This window comes from Antechinus flavipes, chromosome 2 (assembly GCF_016432865.1).
Source record: "Antechinus flavipes isolate AdamAnt ecotype Samford, QLD, Australia chromosome 2, AdamAnt_v2, whole genome shotgun sequence".
Classification (NCBI taxonomy): Eukaryota; Metazoa; Chordata; class Mammalia; order Dasyuromorphia; family Dasyuridae; genus Antechinus; species Antechinus flavipes.
The window spans coordinates 579,656,269-579,679,658 of NC_067399.1; the positions used below are offsets into that span (position 1 = coordinate 579,656,269).

General features: G+C 44.9%; 1 protein-coding gene across 1 annotated transcript; it reads left to right on the top strand.

Annotated features, from left to right (window-relative positions):
• The first annotated feature begins 51 nt into the window (after positions 1-51).
• Positions 52-23,055, top strand: DPCD (deleted in primary ciliary dyskinesia homolog (mouse)). The gene is made up of 6 exons (XM_051981266.1): positions 52-167; positions 5,343-5,423; positions 11,250-11,374; positions 11,610-11,743; positions 22,373-22,475; positions 22,714-23,055. The coding sequence occupies exons 1-6, from the start codon at positions 104-106 to the stop codon at positions 22,816-22,818; spliced, it is 612 nt and encodes a 203-aa protein (XP_051837226.1). The 5' UTR covers positions 52-103; the 3' UTR covers positions 22,819-23,055.
• Positions 23,056-23,390: the final 335 nt, after the last annotated feature.

Sequence of the window (23,390 nt, forward strand, 5' to 3'; positions counted from 1 at the left end):
AGGCCACCCCTCCCTGACAGGACACCTTCCGGGTCACCCGGAAGCGGCTCTGCGGCGGCGGTTGCCATGGCACCGCCGGGTCGCACAGCCCTGGAAAGGGAAGATGGCGGTACCGGGCTGGCTGGAGAGATTGCGGGCGGCGGAGAAGACGGCCCTGTTGCAGGACGGTAACACGGGAGTAGCCCTGCAGATTCCCCGCGGCCGTCGGAACGGGAGCGGCCTCGAACCCCCGGGACGGCGTCTGCCTCCCCGTTTCTCCCTCCTCCCCACCCCGCCGCCGCCTCCGCTGCCCGGCGGGGTGCAGGGGGAAAGGGCCGGGCACCTGGGGGAAGGGTGGGCTCCCAACCCCTTTTTGGTCAGCGTCAGGAAGGCTGCTGCGGGCGCCGTTCTCTGCCCAGTCCCCCTGCCCTGCTGTCTAGTGGCTCACGTTCGGTGAGGGGACCGGGCAGGCATTCGGGGTCCAGAAGTCCGGAGCCCCTCCCCCTCGCGAGCCGCGGCTCTGGTCTAAGGGGCTCCACAGTTCCACCCCAAGCCCACCTGCTCCGGAAGGCGGATGCGGAGCCTTTGTAGCCCCCCGGGCTCCCCAGTGCCCAGGGCAGGGAAGAGCTGCTGGGAATGGCCGCCGCCACAGGTTCCTTGCGGCTTGTCAGCGCTGTACAGAGCTCTTCTTTCGGGGAGGGGGCTCAGACTCGCGGCCAAAGCCGATTCTGGGTCCTTGGGGGAGTCAGCCCGGAATTCAGCTCGTCTCTTACCAGGGAAAACCCATCCTGTCTCTGTGTGTGCGGGACCTGCTCCCCAGGGGCTCTGGGCCACTTGTAGCACCGGGCTTCCCAGTCTGTCCGAAGCCCTCGGGGAGCGAAGGGGCCGCCCGAGGCAGACGCAATTCACTTAGAAGCAGCCGCGTAGAAACTGAAGCTTAGCATTAAAAGACTTGCTGGAATCGCTGCTGATTGACTATGAGAACTTATTGTGTCACCTGTAAAAGGGAGGGATGGGCCTAACTGGCCCCTCGGGCTCTTCCGTGTGGATTTCTGTGATTGGGTTATTTGATGGGGGCCCACGGAGTTGGGGTGGAGGAAGCGGACAGGCTGAGGGAGGGCTTTGTTCCCTCTGGGCTGTCTAAAGGAAGGGAGAAGAGATAGAATACCGACCTTTGGAGCTGCCTGGTGGGGGTACTTAGCACATCGTGAGCTATTCCTCCAGAGGAAGGTGCTGGAGGGGCAAAGGGAGAGAGGCACCATCTACCTCAGCGCAGCGGGAAAAAACACCACATCTGGCGTCAGAAAACCGGAGTTAGACTCTTGGTTCTACTAGTTACTGCCACATGATGTTGGACGAGTCATTTAACTTCTAAGGACTACCAGATCGATCTCTCTCAGCAATTCCCAGATCCAGCTCCAGGCTCAGAGCTTTCTTATGTCTCTCATACCTTTTAACTGCAGCTTTGCTGTCTTTATCTGTCCAATATTTAACTTACTTTCCTCTAGAACATCTCTCCCAGACACTCCTGTTTCCATCGAGGACACTCATTCTCCTTGTAACTTTGTTATTGATTACTGAAGACACTCATTCTTGATTTTTTCCTCTTTTCTCATGTCTCATATTTAATCATTTGCAAAATCTTAGGCATTTTACTTCTGTAACATCTCTTTTATCTATCACTTTTCCCCCCATGTAGCCATAGTCCTCCTACAGAATCCACTTACCCTGGACCATTGTAATAGAGCTTCCAAATTACATTGTCCAATTTATCCTCTACGTGGCTGCCACATTAATAATACTTAATACTTTAAAATTTTTTTATTATACCTTTTTATTTACAAGTTATATGCATGGGTAATTTTTCAGCATTGATAATTGCAAAACCTTTTGTTCCAATTTTTCCCCTCCTTTCCCCCATTCCCTTCTCCAGATGGTAGGTTGACCAATACATGTTAAATATGTTAAAGTATAAGTTAAATACAATATATGTATACATGTCCACACAATTATTTTGCTGTACAAAAAGAATCGGACTTTGAAATAGTGTACAATTAGCCTTGAAGGAAATAAAAAACGGAGGCAGACAAAAATAGAGGGATTGGAAATTCTATGTAATGGTTCATAGTCATCTCCCAGAGTTCTTTCCCTGGGTGTAGCTGGTTCAGTTCATTGCTGCTCTATTGGAACTGATTTGGTTCATCTCATTGTTGAAGATGGCCACGTCCATCAGAATTGATCATCATATAGTATTGTTGTTGAAGCATATAATGATCTCCTGGTCCTGCTCATTTCACTCAGCATCAGTTCATGTAATACTTAATACTTAATAAACTTTTCTGTGTAATGCATTCTTCCTCAGAATAATGTTTTTAAATGCATAAAACAAGATGTATAGGATTACAAAGGAAATTAGTTCTATTGAAATAGTTATAAGTCCCACATTCAGAACCCCTCTTGTAACATAAGAGGTCTGTGTTACACCTTGGCTTCTGTTGCCTCTAAAAATGAAAAACATTTCTTAGCTTAGCTCAAGGCTCTTCATGCTCTAACTCCAAACTGCCTTTCTTACTTTCTTCCATTAAGACTCCTTCACAATGTACTAAGTTTCAGTCAAATTGTACTAAATGTTGTTTTTCTGAACTTGATGTCCATTTCCTATTCAGTGCATTCACACAAATTATCCTATCTATTTGGAATACATATTTTATCATATATGTCCATTGTCTTTCTATATCTCTCCTTCCTTTCTCCATTAAATCTCTTGAAAAAATTCTCACTTATGCCTCCATTTCTTCTTTCATTCTATTCTAAGCTTTTCTTCAATTTGGCTTTGTATCTGATCATTCAACTAAAACGTCTCTCTCCAGAGTTACCAAGGATCTCTTAACTGCCAAGCCTTTTTAATCTCAGTCTCCAAATTTTTCTTGACCTCCTGTGCAGCATTTGACACTATTGCCCATCTTTTCCTGAATACTTTCTGTTCTCCGGTTTTCCCTTACTTTGTTCTCACTTGGTTTTCCTATCTCTTTTCTTACTATTAATTCCTATCTCCTTTGTTGGATCTTCATCTGTTTATACCCACTGATTGGTTGTCCCCTAAGGCCCTTTTCTCTTTTTTTCTCTAAATTCCCTCTTGATGATCTCATCATCTCCCAGGGACCAAGTTTCATCTCTATATAGATGATTTCCAGATTTATTTATTCATTGCTGCTCTTTCTCCTGAGCGCCAAACTGAATGCCTTATAAACATCTCAAACTCAACATGGCCAAAATAGAATTCATTATTTTTTCCCAGAAGCCCATATTTCTTATCAAGTCCCCTTTTTTGTCAAGGGTGTCACTATCCTTCCAATAACCCAAGTTTGTCACCTTGTTGTTTGTCATCCTTGACTCATCACTTTCATATCCAGTTACTAAATCTTATAATTATTTCTACAACATTTCTTGCATCTGTCCACATCCCTCTTTTCTAAACTGTCCCAATTACTTTATAATTGGACTTTAGGGGTGCCACCCCACCCCCAACGCCAATCCATCCTTCCCATAGCTGCCCAGGTCTGATCATGTCATTTCTCCCTGCCAGATTTCTTTTCTACTTCTGGGATCAAGTAGAAGCTCTTCTGTTTGGCTTTAAAGCACTTCATAACTTCATCCTTTCCTATCTTCCTGGTTTTTTAACTTCTTTCCTTAATGCACTTTATGAGTCAGCCATACTATCATGCTCGAAGCTCCTTACACACAATGTGCTGCTCATGTTTGGAATGCTCCCCCCTCTTTGTACAGTCCTTTGCTTCCTTTAAGACTCAGCTTAAATGCACTTTCCACAGGAGGCTTTTCTCTGAACTCCCAGCTGCCAGTGCCTTTCCTCTAAGACTACCTTCCATGTACTTTGTATTTATCTTCTGTGTATTGATTTATGCATATGTCTTCCCCTCCCTCCCCCCACTTTAGAATGTATGCTTCATGTGGTCAGGGATTGTTTCTGTTTTTTCTTCCTATTTTTAACCTTTGTTGTTTGAATGTCAAAATCCTTATATCCTTTGAAAGCTTAACTCTTTTTCAATAATATTTTATTTTTCTAATTACATGTAAAGATAGTTTTCAACATTCATTTTTGTAAGATTTTGAGTTCCAATTTTTTTTTCTACTTTTCTCCTTTACCTCCTCCCTTCTCAAGACAGCAAGCAACCTGATATAAATTATGTATGTACAATGTGAAGACAACACTTTGCTACTTTTTCTGTGAAGCTTTTTCTGAGTTCCTGAGTTGTTAGTGTTTTGACTCCTGCAAATAATGATCTTGTGTTATACTTATTTGTGTACATGTCCTATTCCCTCAGTAGGACAGAGGACAAAGACTCCAGGCTTTTTGACTTTGTATCCATTGTACCTTGTACAGTATCTAGTGGATTGTAGAGGTTTAAAGCATATTTATGGAATTGAATTGAATCTATAAAATTGAAGTAATTGAGCTAGATGATTTATTTCTGTGGTTTCTTCCTGCTCTGTTTCCTATTGTGCTATTTGTCAAGTGGGGAAAATCAAGGCAGGATTTAAGTGATAGTAGTCAGGGAGGCTTGAAATATTTACTCAGTCAGCATTCATTTGGTGCCTGCTGTGGGCTCCTGGGGGAGAGAGAATGCTAAAGAGAAGACATTGCTGTCCTTTTGGAACTTAGAATCTAGCTGGAAAAACCAATATATATGCAAACTAAAAAAAACAAACAAACAGGAAAATAAAATCGCAAAACTACTATACTTAACTATTGATAGTCATACTAACTAGACACTCTGGGTAAATACAAAGGAGAGATGGGGTAAGGTGGGAATTAGCTTGGGGGACTGCCTTCCGAGCTGCTTCTGTGACTTACAGTCAGAGAGCATGGCCTGGAACATAGAAAGTTTCAGGGCCAGCTCTCTTTTTTTGCTATACTATTCTGCCTTTGACGGCATGGATCCAGAGGGGCTGGCTTCAAATATTACCTCTTACATTTACTTGCTATGTGACCCCTTTACCTCTCTGAGTCCCAGCTTCTTCATCTGTCTAAAAAAAAAAGGGGGTGGGGGAGGTTGAATTGTGTGGCTTCTGATGTCCCTTCCTTCTCTGGCTCTATGATCACAATTGTAAAATAATTTCCAGGGAAGGCACTAGCAATCAGTCAGGAAAGTCTTGAAGGTAAATGAGTCTTAAAGCAAGTCTCTGAAGGAATGATGTGTATGAATTGGTAGGGAGGTAGTGGCAAAGGCAGCCCCAGGGAGGGACTTTTGTGGGGCCTTCAACAGCCTCTCTAGTGGGAGTGACACAGCAGGGGAGACCTGGGTCAGCTTTTACACATAGTTCTTTGTATGCTTTCTCTTTAGGAAGGAGGAAAGTGCATTACCTGTTCCCTGATGGAAAGGAGATGGCTGAAGAGTATGATGTCAAAACCAGTGAACTACTAGGTAAGGAACAGGATCTCACTAGGCAAAGTGGGCAGATAGGACTGTGGAAATCACAGTATCAGCTTCTCCCTAGTTCTGAGGAGGATCTCAGGATCAAGTTCTGGAAGAAATCAGGCCAAGGTAATGACCCCAGAACTCCAGAGTAACCTACTCTTAAGTAAAATGGTACCAAGGGTCAGAGCACTGTATAAGCCCTGTCTTTTTGAAAATTGAAGGAATGGCAAAGTTGGGGCCAAGGCCTCCCATTTTCCTATTAAACCTTGGGCTAAAAACCAAAGCTCAGTTACATTGGGATAACCAGCTTAAGTCTGGCCATCTTGTCAAAGGCCAACTTCCAGCTAGCCTGCTCCATTCCAGGTCAGGAAGGGCTCCTTTGGTCTGATTTTGCTGCAGAGCATTTGTTTCCAGGGAAGATCTGTGACTATGTATGTAGCCTTCTCATTTTCTTTTTTTTTTTTTTTTAATAACTTTTTATTGATAGAACCCATGCCAGGGTAATTTTTTACAGCATTATCCCTTGCATTTCATTTTCACCAATTAAATTTAATTCCTCTACCTCTTCCTCTCCAAGAACAGGATCGTGAATACAGTCTAATGGCCTGATTTCTGGGAATTATTTGGCTTATTCAATTTCTCTTCCGGGCATGCATATCCATATTAACCATTGTCTTGAATGCTGGAGTTCCTGTGCTGTCAGTGTTTGACCTACAGACTGAGCCTGTCAGCTTTGGGAGTTGGCAGTTTGTTTCTGATATCAGTCCCTTTATTAAGTTCCATCTGAAAATGCTAAGACCAGTGATGGAACCATGGGATGGGTTATTTCCTTCCTGGGTCTGATCGACAGCCAGTATTGGATGGGGAATTTCTTTTCCCTTTTCTGACAGCTCATAAATGTCCTGAGTCAACACAGTGGATTAAACTGACTTGTGTTCTATTCTCCAGTCTTAAGGTATGTGTTCTGCGCATGTTCGGACCAAACACAAAGTGTGGCTCCCTCCTTATTATGAACAGCTTGGGCTCTAGTCCCAGTTGGTTTAGTCTGCTGCTATTAAAAATCTTGATGTGTTTAGCATGTGACACCAGTTCAGTGGAAACCAGCACAGTAGTAATATCCTCACAATGCATTGTAATTTATAGCACTCCCTAGGGGGGATAGCCTTGGAATGCCTAACTGGAGAGAACATAGGAAAGCAAAAGGTCACGTGACTTGCCCACTGCCAGGCCGGCCTCCAAGCCACACTCCCAGCTCCAGCTCCAGCTTTCTGTGTTTTCCATGTGGAGCAAATCAGGAAACTCTAACTGTGGCAAATTAACAAATCCCAGTCTCTGCTTTACCTGGAGATGAGATTAAAATACAGGTCCTTTAAGCTGTAGAATTTTGGCCTATTGTGTATCATTACTTATACTGGAAGGTAGGGAAAATCGTGGCTCCCCAGCCACCTACTTCTCAAAGCAAAAAAGGAAACCCAGAGACAGGAGATCAAAGCTTAGCCAGAAGGTCACTGAGAAATGGAGTGGATTCGAGTCCAGTGTTCTTGACTCTCAGACATTCTTTATCCTTCACATTTTCCTTCTAGCCCCCAAAGTTCTCGAGTGGTTTTGTGGCTGTGCTTATGTCTCTGGCCAACCCCAGGGCAGCTGAGACTGCCACTTAGTCACTCAAGGTCAGAACACCCCCCCCCCCCCCCCCCCCTCTCTCCCAGGCCACTGTTTGTTGCTTTTAAGCTTGAAAATCTAAATAAACTAGGGTGACAGTTCACACAGAAAGTGAAATGTGATATGGAGAGTAGTGGCCATGATAGTAAACAAAACCTTCCCTCTTTTCTCCAGTTTCTTATGCAGATTTGATAATAAGCCAGGGTAATTTTCCGGCAGAAATATCGGAAAGTAAATGATAGCATTTGCCTAAGAGGAAATATGTGTTAAGAACCTTTTATATTTAAGATTCCTACCATTTTACCCTTTTCACTCCTATTCCTCCCATCTTCCACTCCCCAAAAATGTAAATGGTCTTTATTCACTGAGGGAAAAGTACATGACCAGGTACAAAGATCAGAAATTCAGAGAAGGCATAACTGTGGGACAACCTTCTGTGCTAGATGACATTCATTTATTGGCTTACTCTGCCCTGATATTTGACCACCAATCTAACCAGCCCAGGCTGTCTGTGGAGAATTTTGAGCATCTTCAACCTCAAGCACTTCACCAACTTTATAAATGACCCATGCGGTTCACTTCAGCCTCCTCGGGGACAGGATGTGGCAGCTGTTTAATAGTCATACAGCAGCACAGCAGAGTTTTAGGGAAGAAAAGAAGAATCCTGTCTTCAGTTTACACTGCAGGGAGTATTTAAGAACATGGAATGTAATTATCCACATTGGAAATGGGCCAGGCCTGAGAGCTTTGGGGGAAAAGACTTTGGGGACTTTCATTTTCTATCCCACCTGAATGGTGGAGCCATCAGCAGTCAGTTTGATCCTTTAGATTGGGTCAAACTGACTCTGGAGAGGGAGCTGGACACCCCACCTCCTCCCTCCTTTCCTGCCCCCCACCTCTGGCTCTGCATCATTTGAATTTTTCTCCTCAGACTCTTTGAGATTCATTGAAAGTCTCCCTTCCAAGGACTGGCCCTGCCTTTGCTGGGGAGTGGCCTTGAACACACTGGTTTGGCTTTAACATATAATCAAATCAGAGTGACAGCAGGTGGAAAATATTCTTTTATTGCTATAGAAACTGTCCTTGAATTCAGGAATAAAGAGGGGGCAAAGGGATGAGCAGATAAAGTGTGTGTACATGTATTCATAGAGAGGATGAGGACTTTCCTGAAGTCATTTCTGGACCTTATTGTTACTGGAGAGAGGAAATGGAGTGATGTCTTACTAATTTGTAGCGATAGCTTTCATTCTTTTGGTGGAAAAAGGCTTGCTTGGGAAAGAGACAAGAAAATCCACTAAGAACTCTGAGTTCCAGTCATAAATAGCTTTGGGATTCATGTTGAAGAGATCAGGTGCTATTTAGCAGCAACTATGGGAACATGGTATTTCCTGAAGCAAAATCAAAAAGAGTCGGTAGGAAATCCTAAGTTGCAATGCACTATGAGAGCTCATAATTACATTGACTCCAACATTGTCAGGGAATGTTCCCTATGAGATAATATTATTTTCTAGATAACTGCCACCTCATTACCAAAATTATTTTCTTTTAAGTCTTAAAATTTTTTTGATGGAAATACTTATCAAGTGTACGTCCTTCCTTTATTTAGCAGTGTAATAAATAGAACTTTTTTTGAAAACTCAGGGTCAAGAAATCAGCATTCTTATTTCAGTTTTGAGCTTTCATTATTCTTTATAACCATATTTTGAATTGGGAATGGCCTACATCAAAGCTTCTTGAACTGTAGATCTCAATCCCAAATGCAAAACTGAACATGGGGGTCATGGAAAATTTGGCAACCATATTAGATTTATGAATCAAACGTGTAATAAACCCAAGGTGATTTTGGTTTCTGGCAGCATTTGCCCATATTGTATTGTACACCTTCACTGCAGCTTTGGTTCTGGGTATGCATGGGTACTTTGCACTGAGCATGCATGAATGCTACCAGAAAACCCTCACCTGGAGACAGGGTCACGTAAAAATTTCTCATACTAAGAAGGGGTGGTAGATGGGAAAAGTTTAAGAAGCCATTTGATTGGGAAGAGGAAAGAATTGAAAGATGAAACTTCAGCTTCTTCATTTACAAAATGAGGGGTCTAGATTGGTTCAGATTATAGCACTATAGATTGAGAGCACAGAGGGATGTCAGAGGTCAAGGAATGTCCTTATTTTACTGGTCAAGAAAGTGACACAATGAGGTTTAAATGACTTCTCTAAGGTGTCATAGGGAGAAAGTGAGTCAGATCTAGATTTGAACTCAGGTCCTCCAATAACAAGTCTTTCTTTTTTTTTCCCCCTTTCTTTAAAAATATTATTTCATTTTTCCAATTATAAAGACAATTTAAAATCATTTTAGATAAAATTTTGAATTCCAAATTCTTTCCCCTAAGTTTTGATATTCTGTAAGTAATTTGATATAGGTTATATATGTGCAGTCATGTAATATATTTTTCCATATCAGTCATGTGAAAGAAGAAACAGAACAAAAGGAAAAAAACAAAAAAATAAAGTGAAAATAGTGTGCTTCAGCCTGCATTCAGTTTTTTGCCTGGATGTAAATAGAACTTTCCAGCACAGCTCTTTTGGGATTTTCTTGAATCATTCTATTGTTGAGGAAAAATTAAGTCAATGTTGCTGCTACTGTGTATGATGTTTTGCCTTCTTCACTTTGCTTTGTTCATGCTAGTCTTTCGAGGTTTTTCTGAAATCCATCTGCTTATCATTTCTTATAGTACATAGTATTCTATTCCATTGATATATCATAATTTGTTCAGCCATTCTTCAATTGATATCCCCTCAATTTCCAATTCTTTCCCTTCACAAAAGAGCTGCTATAAATATATTTGTACATGTAGATTTCTCCCCCCCCCCTTTTTTTAAATCATTTCTTTTGGATATAAATCTAGTAGCAATATTGCTGGATCATAGGGTATGCATATAAATGCAAATATGCCCTTTGGGCGTATTTCTTAAATTGTTCTCCATAATGGCTGGATCAGCTCACAAGTCCAGCAGTAGTACATTAGTATCCTAATTTTCCCATATCTTCTCCAACATTTATCATATTCCTTTTCTGTCATTTTAGCCAGTCTGATAGGTGTGAAGTGGTGCCTCAGAGTTGTTTTAATTTTCATTTCTCCTAATCAGTAATGAATTTAGAGCATGTTTTAGATGATTATAGGTAGTTTTGATTTCCTCATCTGAAAACTGCCTGTTTATATCCTTTGCTTATTTATCAATTGGAAAATGACTTATATTCTTATAAATTTGACTCTGTTCTCTATATATTTGGGCTTTATCAAAGATAGTTGCTATGAAAATAGCCAGGTTTTTGTTTTTTTTTTTTTTTTTGCTTTCCTTCTAATCTTGATTGAATTGGGTTTTTTAATGTAGAATCTTTTTAATTTGATATAATAAAATTATCCATTTTACATCTTACAATGTTCTCTGTCTCTTATTTGGTCATAAATTCTTTCCATCTTCATAGATCTTAGCAGGTAAACTATTCCTTGCTCTCTTGATCTGCTTATGGTGTCACCCTTTATATTTAAATCTTGTATACATTTTGACCTTACCTTGGTATATACAGTGTAAGATATTGATCTATCGTTAGTTTCTGCCATATTGTTTTCCAGATTTCCCAGCAGTTTTTGTCAAATAGTAGGTTCTTATGCCAGGACAAGTCTTTCTTTGATACTACACTGCTTTGCTATCATGGTAACTAGATGCTCACTTTGCAGTTTTGACATTTTATTATTTTCCTTTGTGACATTGATGTCCCCAGGGCCTGGGGAAAACTTGCCCTTAGAGTCACTGGCTCCATTTGTAGTCCTGGGATCTCTTCCCTTACCTGCTGTCAGCCGCCATATGAGTGGCTGTCACATTGTCTTTGAGAAGCAACATGAAATGCTATTCCTAATCTGTTTTATACAAACTAGTCTAAATAAGGGCCTGAGGGTGACTGCCTTTCTTACAAAGCAAAATTTCATTCTCTAAAGTCAAGTTTTCTTAAGTTGAGGGCTTTCTGTAGGGTCATTAATGGCTCATCATAAAGGGTTAACCTGCCACTTTGAGATTTCTCCGACACCAGTGTTATCATTTTTGATGTGCACTTTTAGGCAGAAGAGAGTTCCCTTTCCAGATGACTCACTTGCTTTCTTTTCTTTCTAGTTAGAAAGTGGCGGGTAAAGAATGCTCTAGGAGCTGTGAGCCCATGGCAGACAGAAGTGGGAGAGCCAACAGCCTCTGCAGGTGGAGTCCTGGGATCAGAGCTCATCAAGGAAAGCAGTTCTAACGTATGTCTCTCTGGCCAGGTTACTGAGAGGGCCAGGCTAAGGGTATTCCTATCAGAACGAGGGAATTTGTCTCTCTGGGACAGGGGCTCTGGGCCACGGTTTTGTCAACGGTGATAGTAGGGGCAGAAGATGGGGAAAGGGCATCCCCCCAGGGGTGCTGGAAGTGGGGAGGTTTGGAGCTATCATTTGGTCGCCCATGTTTGCCACACGTCATGAACTGGATTGCTCTCCCCAGCCTATCTTCATGCGGAAGGACACAAAAATGAGTTTTCAGTGGCGGATTCGTAATCTTCCCTATCCTAAGGATGTCTATAGTGTCTCCGTGGACCAGAGTGAGCGCTGCCTCATTGTCCGGACCACCAACAAAAAGTAAGTTGCATGATGAGTGGGGGGCTACAGAGCCTGGGTGGAGCTCAGTGCTGATGTGGCCTGTAGGAGCAGTCCCAGCTTTCAGCTGAGGTTTCTGCCAGGGAGAAGAGAAGATGGAGCAAGGGAAGGAGGCGGCATGATAAAGGATTGAAAGGGCACCAGATTTAGTTGGAGGAGCTGAGTTCCAGCTGCAGTGCTGCCCTGTGACTGCCTCTGTGACCTTTAATAAGCCATTTCACTGACCTGGGTCTCTTTCCCCTCCTGTAAAATAAGGTCACCTCCAGTTAGAAATCTGTGGCCTCTGACTTGACAAACCCAAACCCCATCCGAGACTTAAAACTGAAAGAAAAACCTTTGGCTTCCTGGGCAGTGCTGTTTGGCAAACTGATCCCGACTGTTAGCTTTGTTGTCCCTAAACTTTTGGTGCTGGGGATAGCCGTAGTTTTGGCTTCTGTGATCCTGGGACGATCCACCTATCGGTAGCAATAGTTTATGAAAAGTCTGATCAGCGATGGACTGGAGAGTGAGGAACCTGGTTCCCCTCAAAACTGAGGAGCCGCCTCATTGGTCAAGTCTCTCCTGTCAGTCAGTTGTCCTGAATAAGGTTGGTGCTGGGGCTAGAGAAAGGCAAAGCTCTCCTTCAGAGAGCTTATGTTCCAATGAAGGAGACACTTGCCTATAAATCAATTGATACAAGATAAGGATTTAAGCAGAGGCTGGAAGGAGACCAGAAGACCGAGTCAGAGCTGAGGAGTGAGCGTGTTCTGACCGTGGAAACAGGGACAGGGCAAAGGCACAGAAACGAGAATGGGGTATTGGCAAACTGACCCATGTGGCCAGTGCGTAGACTGCACAGAGGGGAGTAAAGTGCAAGAACTAGAAAAGTAGAGGAGCGCAAAGGGTCAAACCCAGGATTGTATGTTTGTCCTAGTGGCAGGAGGGAGCCACTGGAGGTTACTGAGTGGGCAGGAGGGATGGAGACATGGTCAGACCTGTGCTTTAGGAAAGTTCCCCTGGCATCGGAGTACAGAGAGCTTTGTAAAGCTGTTGCCATAAGTCTAGGCAAAAAGGGATGAGGGCCTGAACTAGAGTGTAGCAGCATGAGCAGAGAAAAGGGTAAGGATGTATCAAAAGAGATTGTGGTGGCAAAAATGACACCATTTGCTAAGTGATTAGAGAGATGAGGGGCGTGAGGAAGGCAGGATGATACCAGTGTTCTGCACTTGGGTATCAGAGTCCCATGGTAACCTTGACAGAGATAAGGAACTGTGGGAGAGGCGTAGCTCTGAGAGGAAAGAGAATGAGCTCCGTAGGAGACACATTGAGTTTGAGATGCCCATAGCAGTCCGGCACAAAATAGCCAGTAGATATTTGAAGCCTGGGAATCATCAGCATGAAGGTGATCATTGAACCCATGGGTACTGATGAAGTCACCAAGGGAAATAGTAAAGACAAGAAAAAAAAAAAAGTGAGGCTGCAAGAGAACCTTGGAGGTTAGTGGGCAGTGTGTGGATGAAGGTCTACCCAAAGAGACAGAAAATGATCAGATAGATAGGAGGAACCTAGCAGAGAAGAGAAGAAAAACTAGAAGAGAAAAAGTAGTCAGGAAGAGAATGTGGCCGCCAGCTGCCAACAGGAGCACTGGGAGGTCCGGCAGGTAAGTCCTGGGTAACTTTGGAGAGAGCCGTTTGGAGAGAGCATGGTGAGGGCTGAAGCGGGGGTGGGGAGGAGGGAGAGACAGGAGAAGAGGAGCCTGGTAACGTGTCTTTTGGCTCTGTCAGCACCAGGTGAGGATGACCAAAGAGGAAGCCATGGGAGTAGTTGAGGGAGGCAAGGGAGGTACCATCAGACTGATTAACCGAGGGATTGAGACCAGGAAGGAAGGCGGGATCAGAGGTCACCATGAGCACCAAGAACAAGAGATTTTAAAGCAGAAGGAACAAAGGTACGACAAGAGACTATGATCAGATTCTGGAATCTTGGAGTCCTAGATATAGAAGTGAAGTAAGATTCAAATCTGACTCTGTCTGGCTGAGGTGGAAAGGATCAGAAGGTCATAGGAAAGCAGCTGAGTGAGGATCTGAAGAGGTAGGATGCTAGAGGCAACATCAGGACGTTTGTGGAAGTCCTGCAGCAGGAAGCAGGAGCTCGGGCAGAGAGGGGGACTATGAGCTGAGTCCTAAACTCCTGGAGGAATGAGGAAAATTGGTACATCGTAGGCCACCAGGATCCGGGTTGGTCGATAAATTTGAACAGAATGAAAATTAAAGGTGGTGATGGTGGAAAAGGGAGAGTCTGAAAGTAGCATGAATATGAGCAGTGTTCCAATTCGTTCCCCCCACTAGTGAGTTGGGGTGGGAGAGATAGGGAAGAAAGGATAGCTAAGACTGGAAGGGGTCAGTAAGTGGGGGTCGAGTATCAGCTAATGAGCGAGGAGTGCAAGTGTGACGTCAATGGAGGAGAAGAGGTCTATGGAGATTAACACACAATCACACAGTTAAAGGTCTGCCATGGTTTTGTGATCTTGACCCTAGACTCCTGCCCCACAGCAAATACAGAGGAGCCAGCCGCAGCGGACTCAAGGATGCCCTCTGGTGCTCTTCTGACCTGGGGGTGGGGGGAAGGAGCAGTGGTGTCTATGGAAACTGGGCCTGGGGCTATTATCTGATACCTTTGGGAGGGAGGGTGCTGAGAGTAGTTAGGTACAAAGTCCATTCCTAGGTGAGAACCAAAGCACTAATGTGAAAAATAAAATGAGGGTTGAGGGTGTTGAGACATTAGGTCTTTAATATTTGCCAGCCTATGGCCGGTGAAACTGTAACATTCTTCCTCAGCCTCTGTGAGGGTGTGAGACTCGGGGCGGCCCTCCCTTCCCTGCCAGCTCATTATTGGAAACTTTGTGGCTTGGCCAGTGGGAATCTCTTCCTAGTCTCTTTTTGCCCTATCTCCATCCCACGGGAATGGCATATGCCTGTGATCAGGGACAGGCCCTAAGCTGCTCCCTGTGCCCCGTCCCTCTCTCCTCCCTGCCTCCACCGCAGCAGGTTAAGGGTGACCAGCCACCTGCCTCATTGGGGCATGAGGAGATTAATGAATTAATTTCAGTGTTATTGCTGCACATGCAGCCAGTGGCCCCAATGGTTAGCCCCATCTATAAATACAAAGTCATAATAATAAGGGGTTTGTGTTTATAAAGCACTTTGAAGTCCTCAGATAAAAGGCAGTTTATTCCTGTTATTATTCTCATCATTAACAGGAGTCTATGCTTGAAGTGGAATTTAGCAATTCCAGACAACACAGAAATTGCTTTTAGGAAAACAAACTCTGCTCTTCAGTGAGTATTCCCTGGTGTGGAAGGCCCTAGTTCTAATATGGAAACAAAAATGCTTCTGAAAGCACTTGAATTTGCTGCAGAGCAATTCCTGAAGCCAGCTGCTGCCTCCTTTTTCTCCCCCAGAGGTCACTGTTGAATACAGATATAAAGCAGAAATGTGATTACTAGCAAAGAAAACTGTTTACCAACCCCTCCCCTTCCCCCCCACAAAAAAACCCCACACTGTTGGGCCTCCTCCTAGAGCCAGCCCAGCCATAGATGGCGCTCTTGGCCAGAAGGAGCCCCACTCATTGGCCCAGCCCTAACAGAGTGGGGAAAAAAGGTTGTCCATGGCCAAGCCTGGATATGTGATGAGCCGGTTCAGATGGATGTCCGTGAAAGGTGGCTGGTCCAGCCTTGGGCTGGGGGCCGCCGCCATGGCGGACATGAGGGGCAGAAGCTTCTCTCCTCCTGCCTGCGGAATGGCCCATGTTGTGTGTTTGTAGCTCACTGCTGATGGGGAGCTGTGGTAAAACTGGTGAGTGTGAACTTCTTCAAAGCAGCCTTAAGCGAATGCTTCCTTTGCTTCTTTTAGCCTAGTAAGTCTGAGTGCTGGACTCTATCCCTTGGGCCTGACAGTGGTGTGACCAGCCAGGATCACAGGAAATCCATGGTGGATGCAGCTAGAGCGAGAGCCAGCACCAGGGCCTCCCTCTCCCCCAGATCCCTTTATCCCCAAATGGGGATGTTAAAGCCCCAGAGGATGAGGGTCTGAGCCAACATCCTCTTCCCACCACACTCCTCTGTTTTCTCTTACACGCTTGAATATGAATTTCAGGAAGGAGGTAAAATCGTCCCTCTACTCAGCCCCCGTCAGATAATACCTGTAGTATTGTGTTCATTTTGGGTTATACGAGTTTAAGGAGGATGTTATTTAACTGGGGAGTGTCCAAAGGAAGACAGCCCTATGAGGATCTGTTAAAAGAACGGGCGATGTTTCACCTGGAGCAGAGACTCAGGAAGAACAGGAAAGCTGACTTCAAGTTTGTCAAATCACCAAGCATTTGTAAAGCACCTACTAAGTGCCATGATCTGTACCAAGTGCTAGAGAGAAAGAAAAGAACTCAGTTGGATGGGAGAGACAACAGGAAAACTACAAGGTACAAACAAGATACAGACAAGACAAATTGGAGGCACTAGCTTTAAGAGGCTTGAGAAATGCTTGTTGAAGTTGGGACTTCAAGCTGAGACTTGAAGAAAGCCAGAAAAGCTAGGAAGTAGAGATGAGGAGGGAGAGCTTCAGGCCTCTGGTCAGCTGGTGAAAATGGCTGGAGTTTGGAGATGGGCTGTTTTGTTTAAGGAAAAGAAGGAAATCCATGGCATTATAGAGTACAAGCAGGAGAAATGTGAAGTATAGAAAAAACTGGAAAGGTAGGAAGGGGTTGGGTTATGGAAGGCTTTAGAAACCAGAGGATTTTATATTTGATTCTGGAGGCACGAGACCTACTGCAATTGATTGAATTGCAGGATGTCATGGTCAGACTTGTGTTTTAGGAAGATCAGTTTGATAGGTGGAGGATAAACTAGAGGCAGCAGAAACATGGGATGGGGAGACCAAGGAATAAACTATAGCAATGATCTAGGAGTATGGTGATGATGGCCTGACCCATCAGAAGGGACATATTCCAGAGATGCTGTAAAGGAAGCAATGACACACTTGGCAAATGATGGAATATATAGAATGAAAGGATGGGCATCAAGGATGATGCCTAGTTTGAGAGCCTGAGTAACAGAATGGTGATGGAACTCTTCACTATATAATGGGGAAATGAGAAAGAGGGAAGGGTTTGAAGGGAAAGAAAAAGGTATAGATTCAGTTCTGAATTCAGTTCTTCCAGCTAAGTTAGAAGACCAGAAGCCAGACCGCAGAGAGTTGAGAGAAAAGGGAGTGGGGGCATTGATTACCGGAGCAAAGTGTAACTACAAAGGGGAGGTGGGATGCAGGAGGGGAGCCAGCAGAGAGGGAGTATTCGTGGAAGGTGGGTCAAGGAGGAAAGAGATAGAAATGCGCTCCTAGGCTGGTCTTAGGAGATGGGGAGAGACTAGAGATGAGTGAGAGTGGGGAGAACAGGGCTGTCTTATACATGCGTACACTTGAATCCATAGAGGAGTTTGCCTTAGAAGAGAAAGGACTCTTTATGTGAGAATGGTGATGGAGGAGGGAAAAGAGGGTGCTTTGGGAAAATGTCCTCATTTTTCCCAGTGAAGTATAAGGCAAGTTCTCAGCTGAGAGTGGAGTGAGAGAGGGAGTCATGGGTGATTTGAAGGGGGATGAAAAGGCTTTGAAAAGCTACTGTGGCAAGTAGGACAGTAAGTAAATTAGATTCGGAAGAGTAAATGATTGCCTTGCCAGAGAGAGAGGTCCCCTCCCCTTGAGATTATGTGGAGGACGCAGCCATGCGCTTTTGCAGAACGTGGGTGGGAGTGATCCAAAGCTGATGCTTGGCAGAGAAAGATCTTCACTAGGATGAGAGAGCAAGAGACACAGGAGAAGAGAGAGTCTTAGAGCCAAACTGGCTCACCAAGGGGTCAGGGAAGGGGAAAGGGATGGGGCCAGGGCAGGCACTGAAGGAACTGGAGGTCCCAGTGCAGGAGGAAGGCCAGCCTTGGGGGAGTGAGGCTATTGCTTTGTACAGCTGCAGAAGTGAGGGTGGATCATGGGAAATGAATAAATTATAGAAACTGGGGTTAGAATACTTAAGGGAATATCAGTGTAGACAGGGAAGGGAGGACAGGAGCTGGGCATGTACCATATTGAAAAGGAAAGAGAATGTCCTGGAGATTGGTGGAGGCTTGATGGGTAATAAATAAGAATTGAATGAATCTCAGAGGAGGAGGGCTGGCAAAAAGGAACCTGGAAGTGGAAATGGAGGGAACAAGGAGTATTTTAATTCCCTCCCCAGGAGCAGCAATTCCAAGGGTTTGAGTGAAGTACCAGTGTTAGAGATGGCAGCTGAAGAATCTCTGTCATCCCTGGGGAGCTAGGGATCATAGTGTGAGAAGATAAAAGGAGCAAGAGGAAAAGGGTTAAAATGAAGGCTAGTTATTTATGGAGTAGGCATTCCAGAGGGCACGGTGAAATTCCTGTGAGCTTTAAAGTGGGGTGTGGGCAGAGTGTGTAAAGAGGCTGTTCTGTGGAAAATGAATTAAACTGCTAAGGTTTGGTCCCATGTGGAAGAACCAATAACAGGAGACAAATTTAGTTTAGATGTCTTTTAAAATGCCCAGAAATGGAGGAAGGGCCTTCTTTGGCATTGTGTCCCCTCTCCCTAAAGATCTGGAGGTCTCCCTATCAAGTCTGTCTTGATGGGGGCATCTTCCAGCTTTGGTCCAATTAGATTATTGCTCGGGTCCTTTTGTTCTCAAATTCTCTAGTTCTATGCTTGCATGCAAACACCAAATACAATGATCATGTATCCTGACTTAGTACTTCCTGCCAAGAGAAAAGGGGATGTGTTTCATTATTTCTTCATTGAGATTTTCAGTGGCTTTTCCATTAATCGAGGGTTCAGCTTTCTTTTAGTAATCTTTTTCATTGGCATTGGTGTAGTCCTTGTTTGTATCCAACCCAATCATTTTCTTATTTATAATGTATGTCAAAAAGGAAGGGTTGACCAGAAAAGAAGCAAGCTCTGGGGCCCGAGGTGCAGGAGATTTGGAAGTCCCAATTGAACCCTTTCCCTTATGACTTCTGTGTCCCTCAACAAGATGTCTCAGGCTTGTTTTCAGAGCTCCAGTGACTCCATACTGGAGAGGCACCTCCCTATGGGCCTCTGTGTACAAACGTTCAGTGGTGTGTGAATATGGGAAGGGTGGAGAGAAAATATGTATACATAGGGCTACTTGTGTGTGTACACAAGAGGGAAACTGGCTGAGAGGGTCACGTGGCAGACTGGGGCTGTATCCCTACTCTTCTTTTCCATTTTGATAAGTTTAGAGTTCTGTGAGGGTCTCTGGGTTCTGGAGGGGCCTGTATTTGAGAAAGGTGTGCCCAGCCCTTTGAAAATCCTAAAGCACAGGATGGATGGGAATTGCCATTCTCTTCTCTGGGTTTCCTGTACTTTATGGTGCCTCCTTTCAGCTCTCCTCCATAGGCCATTAGGCTTTAAGAGGAGGGGGTGAGCCAGGGCTTGAAGAAGGCAGCAGCGGCAGTGTGTGTGTACCGATCTAGGTGTAAGGTCCGTGCCGCGGTCATGCTTAGGGGTTCTCCCACAGATGCCACATTCAAGGGCCCAGAATACAGGTCCACTTTCCTTGACCCGGTAATTGCCCAGAAGATTTTGTGTGTCTGAGATAGAAGCCACGGGATCCAGAGCCCTGTAACTGATGGTGGCAGGCAGGACTCTGGGGCAGTGGCCTGGGTCAGGCTGTCAGAGGACAAGGCAGGAGGCTTCCTTTGAAGTGAATCCCCCTCAGACTGATTACAGAATCCAGTGCAGTTCTTCTCAGATCCTCTGGGTGAGCTCCAAGGGCAAGGAATCCGACAGAGGCTCCCACAGACCAGCCCACTCCTGGTCCAGGAGCCAGTGCCATTGACTCCTGAGGCCTGGCTCTCTGGAAAGCTCTCCCGGGTGCCAGATTGCCAGCACAAGCCAGGCCCTTGCCCATACTCAGGATTTGAGCTTTTGTCAAGTTGACACCTGAGCTTGCGGAGCCCTGACCTCTACGGTCTCCTCCCGTTTTCCAAATGCCACCATCCCCACGAGGCACGGGTGAGAGTGCCCGCCATGCTGCCTGGGGCTTCTTGCCCAACTACCCTCCTTAGTGCTAGGGCCAGCCTCCATACTGTCTCCAACCCCGGGAACTGTGCGTGTTTCTCTGGGTCTTAGCCTCCCTTTTCTGCGCCCAGCTTTTTTGCGTCTGTTGGTAAGAAGTTAACACTTCCTTAACAAGTCTTTGTGTTCATCTAATCTCTGCTGTTTAACCTTTGACACTTCCCTATTATCGGTGTCTGCCACCTTTCCGCGGCCCAGCCCAGTGACCCTGTAGCCCCAGGCAGAGCTAGGAAGAGCTGGGAAGAGTGGAGGAGGCCGGCATTCCACCCCTGCGGGCAGGCGGATGGATCGGCTTTCTCTGGGGCAGAGCTTTGGAAAATAAACTAAAGGTTTTGTGCCATTAGTGCCTCAAAGCTGGTTTGCTGAGGAAGGAACAAGGGATGTTCCTCTCCTTTTGAACTGTCAACCTTTAAGTAAACACACTTCCTCTCCTGTCCCTCCAGTGGGTGAGGGAGAGTCTTGGGGAGGAGAAGGCTGGGACCCTCCCCTGACCCAGCCCGGATGGGAGGAGGGGGAAAGTAGAGCAATTGTAGCCAAATGTACCTGGTCATCAAGGCCTTTGAAGTGATCCCTAAGAGAGGTAGCTTCCCCACCCCCAGCCTGAATCCACAAGCCCTCCCTACCACCCCCTCCACAGGTTTCTACCTGCCGAGGGCTCCCGAGGGCCTCTGGGAAAGCAACAAAGAACCTCTCCCCAGGACCCCTCTCTCCACACCTTGGCATTCCAGGCTGAGCTTCCAGGCTGGCCAGGACCAGCCCACTAAAGGGACCTTCGGATGCCCAACCTGGTAAAGGTTAGGGCAATAATACCTATGTAATCCTATTACCAGGGGATGAGTCAGGGGCTTTAGTGGACCAAATGAGATACCACAAATAAACACTTTGCATGGCTTTAATTGCTAGAGCAACCTCCTTGGTGTTCCTTGAACAAGAAACTCCCATCTCCGAGCATTTTTGCTGTGTATCCTCGCCCACCCTCTGCCCCATACCTGGAATACTCATGGTTCTGCCTCCTGGCTTCCTTCAAATCCCAGATGAAAATCCTACCTTCATGAAGACTTTTCTCTGTAGATTATCTCCAGTTTATCTTGTATGTATCTTGTTATATGCATGTTTTTTTTTTCATGTTATTTCCTCCAATGAGAGCAAACTGTCTTTTGGTTTTCTTTATATTCCTAGTGCCTTGCACATAGTTGGTGCTTAATAAATGTTTACTAATGGAATATTGTTAATAACAAAGAATGAGTTCTGGATACCAGCTCTGCCATGAACTATGGCCTTAGGCAAATTCCGCCCCCCCCCTTTGTTTTCTACAAAATTACATCTACAGACTAGATGATCTCGAATGTCTATTTTAGAGATAACTATTCCAGTACTTTAGTTATGGCTCCATTACTCAGGGTGTGACAACTTGTGAGTCATTAACTCTCTAAGAGCTTCATTCAGTGTCCCCAAAAGTGGGAATAGTCTTAAAGCTATCAGTCAGCATCCTTTGAGTGATATCCCTCTGTTAAAAGTCCCCAAAGGCAATGAAGAACCTAGTGACTGAGTAGACATAATTTTGTTCTTGCTGAGGTCTAGACAGAATTATCTGAAGATCAATTTTGAGGGGAGTTGAGGGTAACAGGTAACAGGCTCCATCTAGCAAGGGAAGTCAAGGATCCCAAAATGAGTTACTGGACCATTATAATACATGATCATGTGGGGTCATTTGGCTGTGAAGATAATCCTTTTAGAAAGGGGTAAATTTTCTTATCCTTCCTTTTGCAGAACAGTAGGGGCAGATATAGACCTTACAGGCTCTGGAATTAACATTATCAAAGGCTGGCTGCCAAGAATCCAAAGAGCAGTATGATGAAAATGGCACTTGCTGAGGACTTATTTGCATAATCTAATTAAAACCTCCCAACATTCTAGGTATCCTGTCTGGGTTCTAGGTAAGGAATCTGAAGGCTCAGAAGGGAGGGGACTTAATTTACCTAAAGTCACACAAATATGTAAACCTAGACCTTCTGGCTCCACATCCCAACGCAGCTCCTAGTACAAGTGATCTTTTTACTTGGTGCCTGAGGGAGAAGAGAGGGAAGAGTTATTTCCCAAGTACAATGGGTCCTAAGGACACAAACCAGAGTTATTAAGGAATTTGCTCGTTGGTGTAAAGGGGGAAGCAGTACCACAGAACTGGGATGTTGAACACATTTGTAGCCTGTCCCTGTGAACTCCCGGAAGGCCCCATTGACTTGTGGAGTGCCCACTGTTGTGGTTAGGTCTAGAGTGCCACAATTACAGTCATTTGGCCAGGCTTGCCTTTGGCTCTCTTTGGCGCCTTTTTACCACTTTCCTCCCAGAAAGGAACACTGGGGCAAGAGCTCCCAGGCTTCCTTGATCTAGCCCTGGGTAGGGGTACAGGACCCCCCCAGGTCCAAAGAGGGCCACATCCTGTTTCTCACAAGACTTGCTCTATGTTGACATTTAACACAGGTACTACAAGAAATTCTCCATTCCTGACATGGACCGATACCAGCTTCCTCTGAACAGCTCTGCATTGAACTTTGCCTATGCCAACTGTACTCTAATCATTACTGTAAGACCTACCTCCAATATCCTTTATTCTCTCCTTCCTTCCTTCCCTCACACAAAAATCCCTGCTTCTTTTCTGATCTGAGAGCATGATGAATAGGGGTAATACATGGGGAATAGAGAATAGTTGGGGAGGGGGAAGCAAGTGTGCATCCTTGTGGGATGGGATGCAACTGTGGTACCATTTAGGAAAGGTAAAAGAGCTTTCACTCTTTGTCCTGATTTATCCTTCTCATCCCTAGTACCAAAAGCCAAAAGAGGTCCTAGATGCAGAGGAAGAGTTGCAGAGAGAGCTGAAGAAGGTAAAGACAGCCAATGGCCAGAATGGGGACTGTAAGACCCAGTAACCAGATCACCTTGTCTACAGACTTTCTAGCTCGTGGATACGGGCCATTTCAACAAAGGTTTCTGATGACCAGGCCTTGCCTTTGCCCTTAACCTGAACGAAGACTTGGAAGGATTTCAGGATTTATTATACTTGCAGATAAAATGAGCCCTGGAGACAGGCCCTGACTTAAAAAATGGTTCCTCCCAGGTCATATAGGTTTGCTAATTTCCTGAGTAAAGCTGATTTGCTACCCTTATTCTCAGTGGAGCTTCTTTTCACAAAACCTCAGAGAGACTTCATAAGCCATCTGGTCCAATCTGTACCTAACCAAGAATCTTTGGGGATCACAAAGATGAATCACTTTATCCCTTTACTAGTATGAGAACTTTGGCACAAGCCTCAGCCCCTGCCTTAATCCAAAGTCCTTAAATAGACACTACTGGGCAATAAATGCCCCCCTTCTGTCATTTCTTTTTGGGGCTTAGGAGGAGCTAAGAGGCAGAGTGGGATGGTATAACTCTGTAGAGGAAGCTTGTGATTCATACTCTTCCTTCTCCTCCTCCTCCTTCACACCCCATCTAGTCATCTACT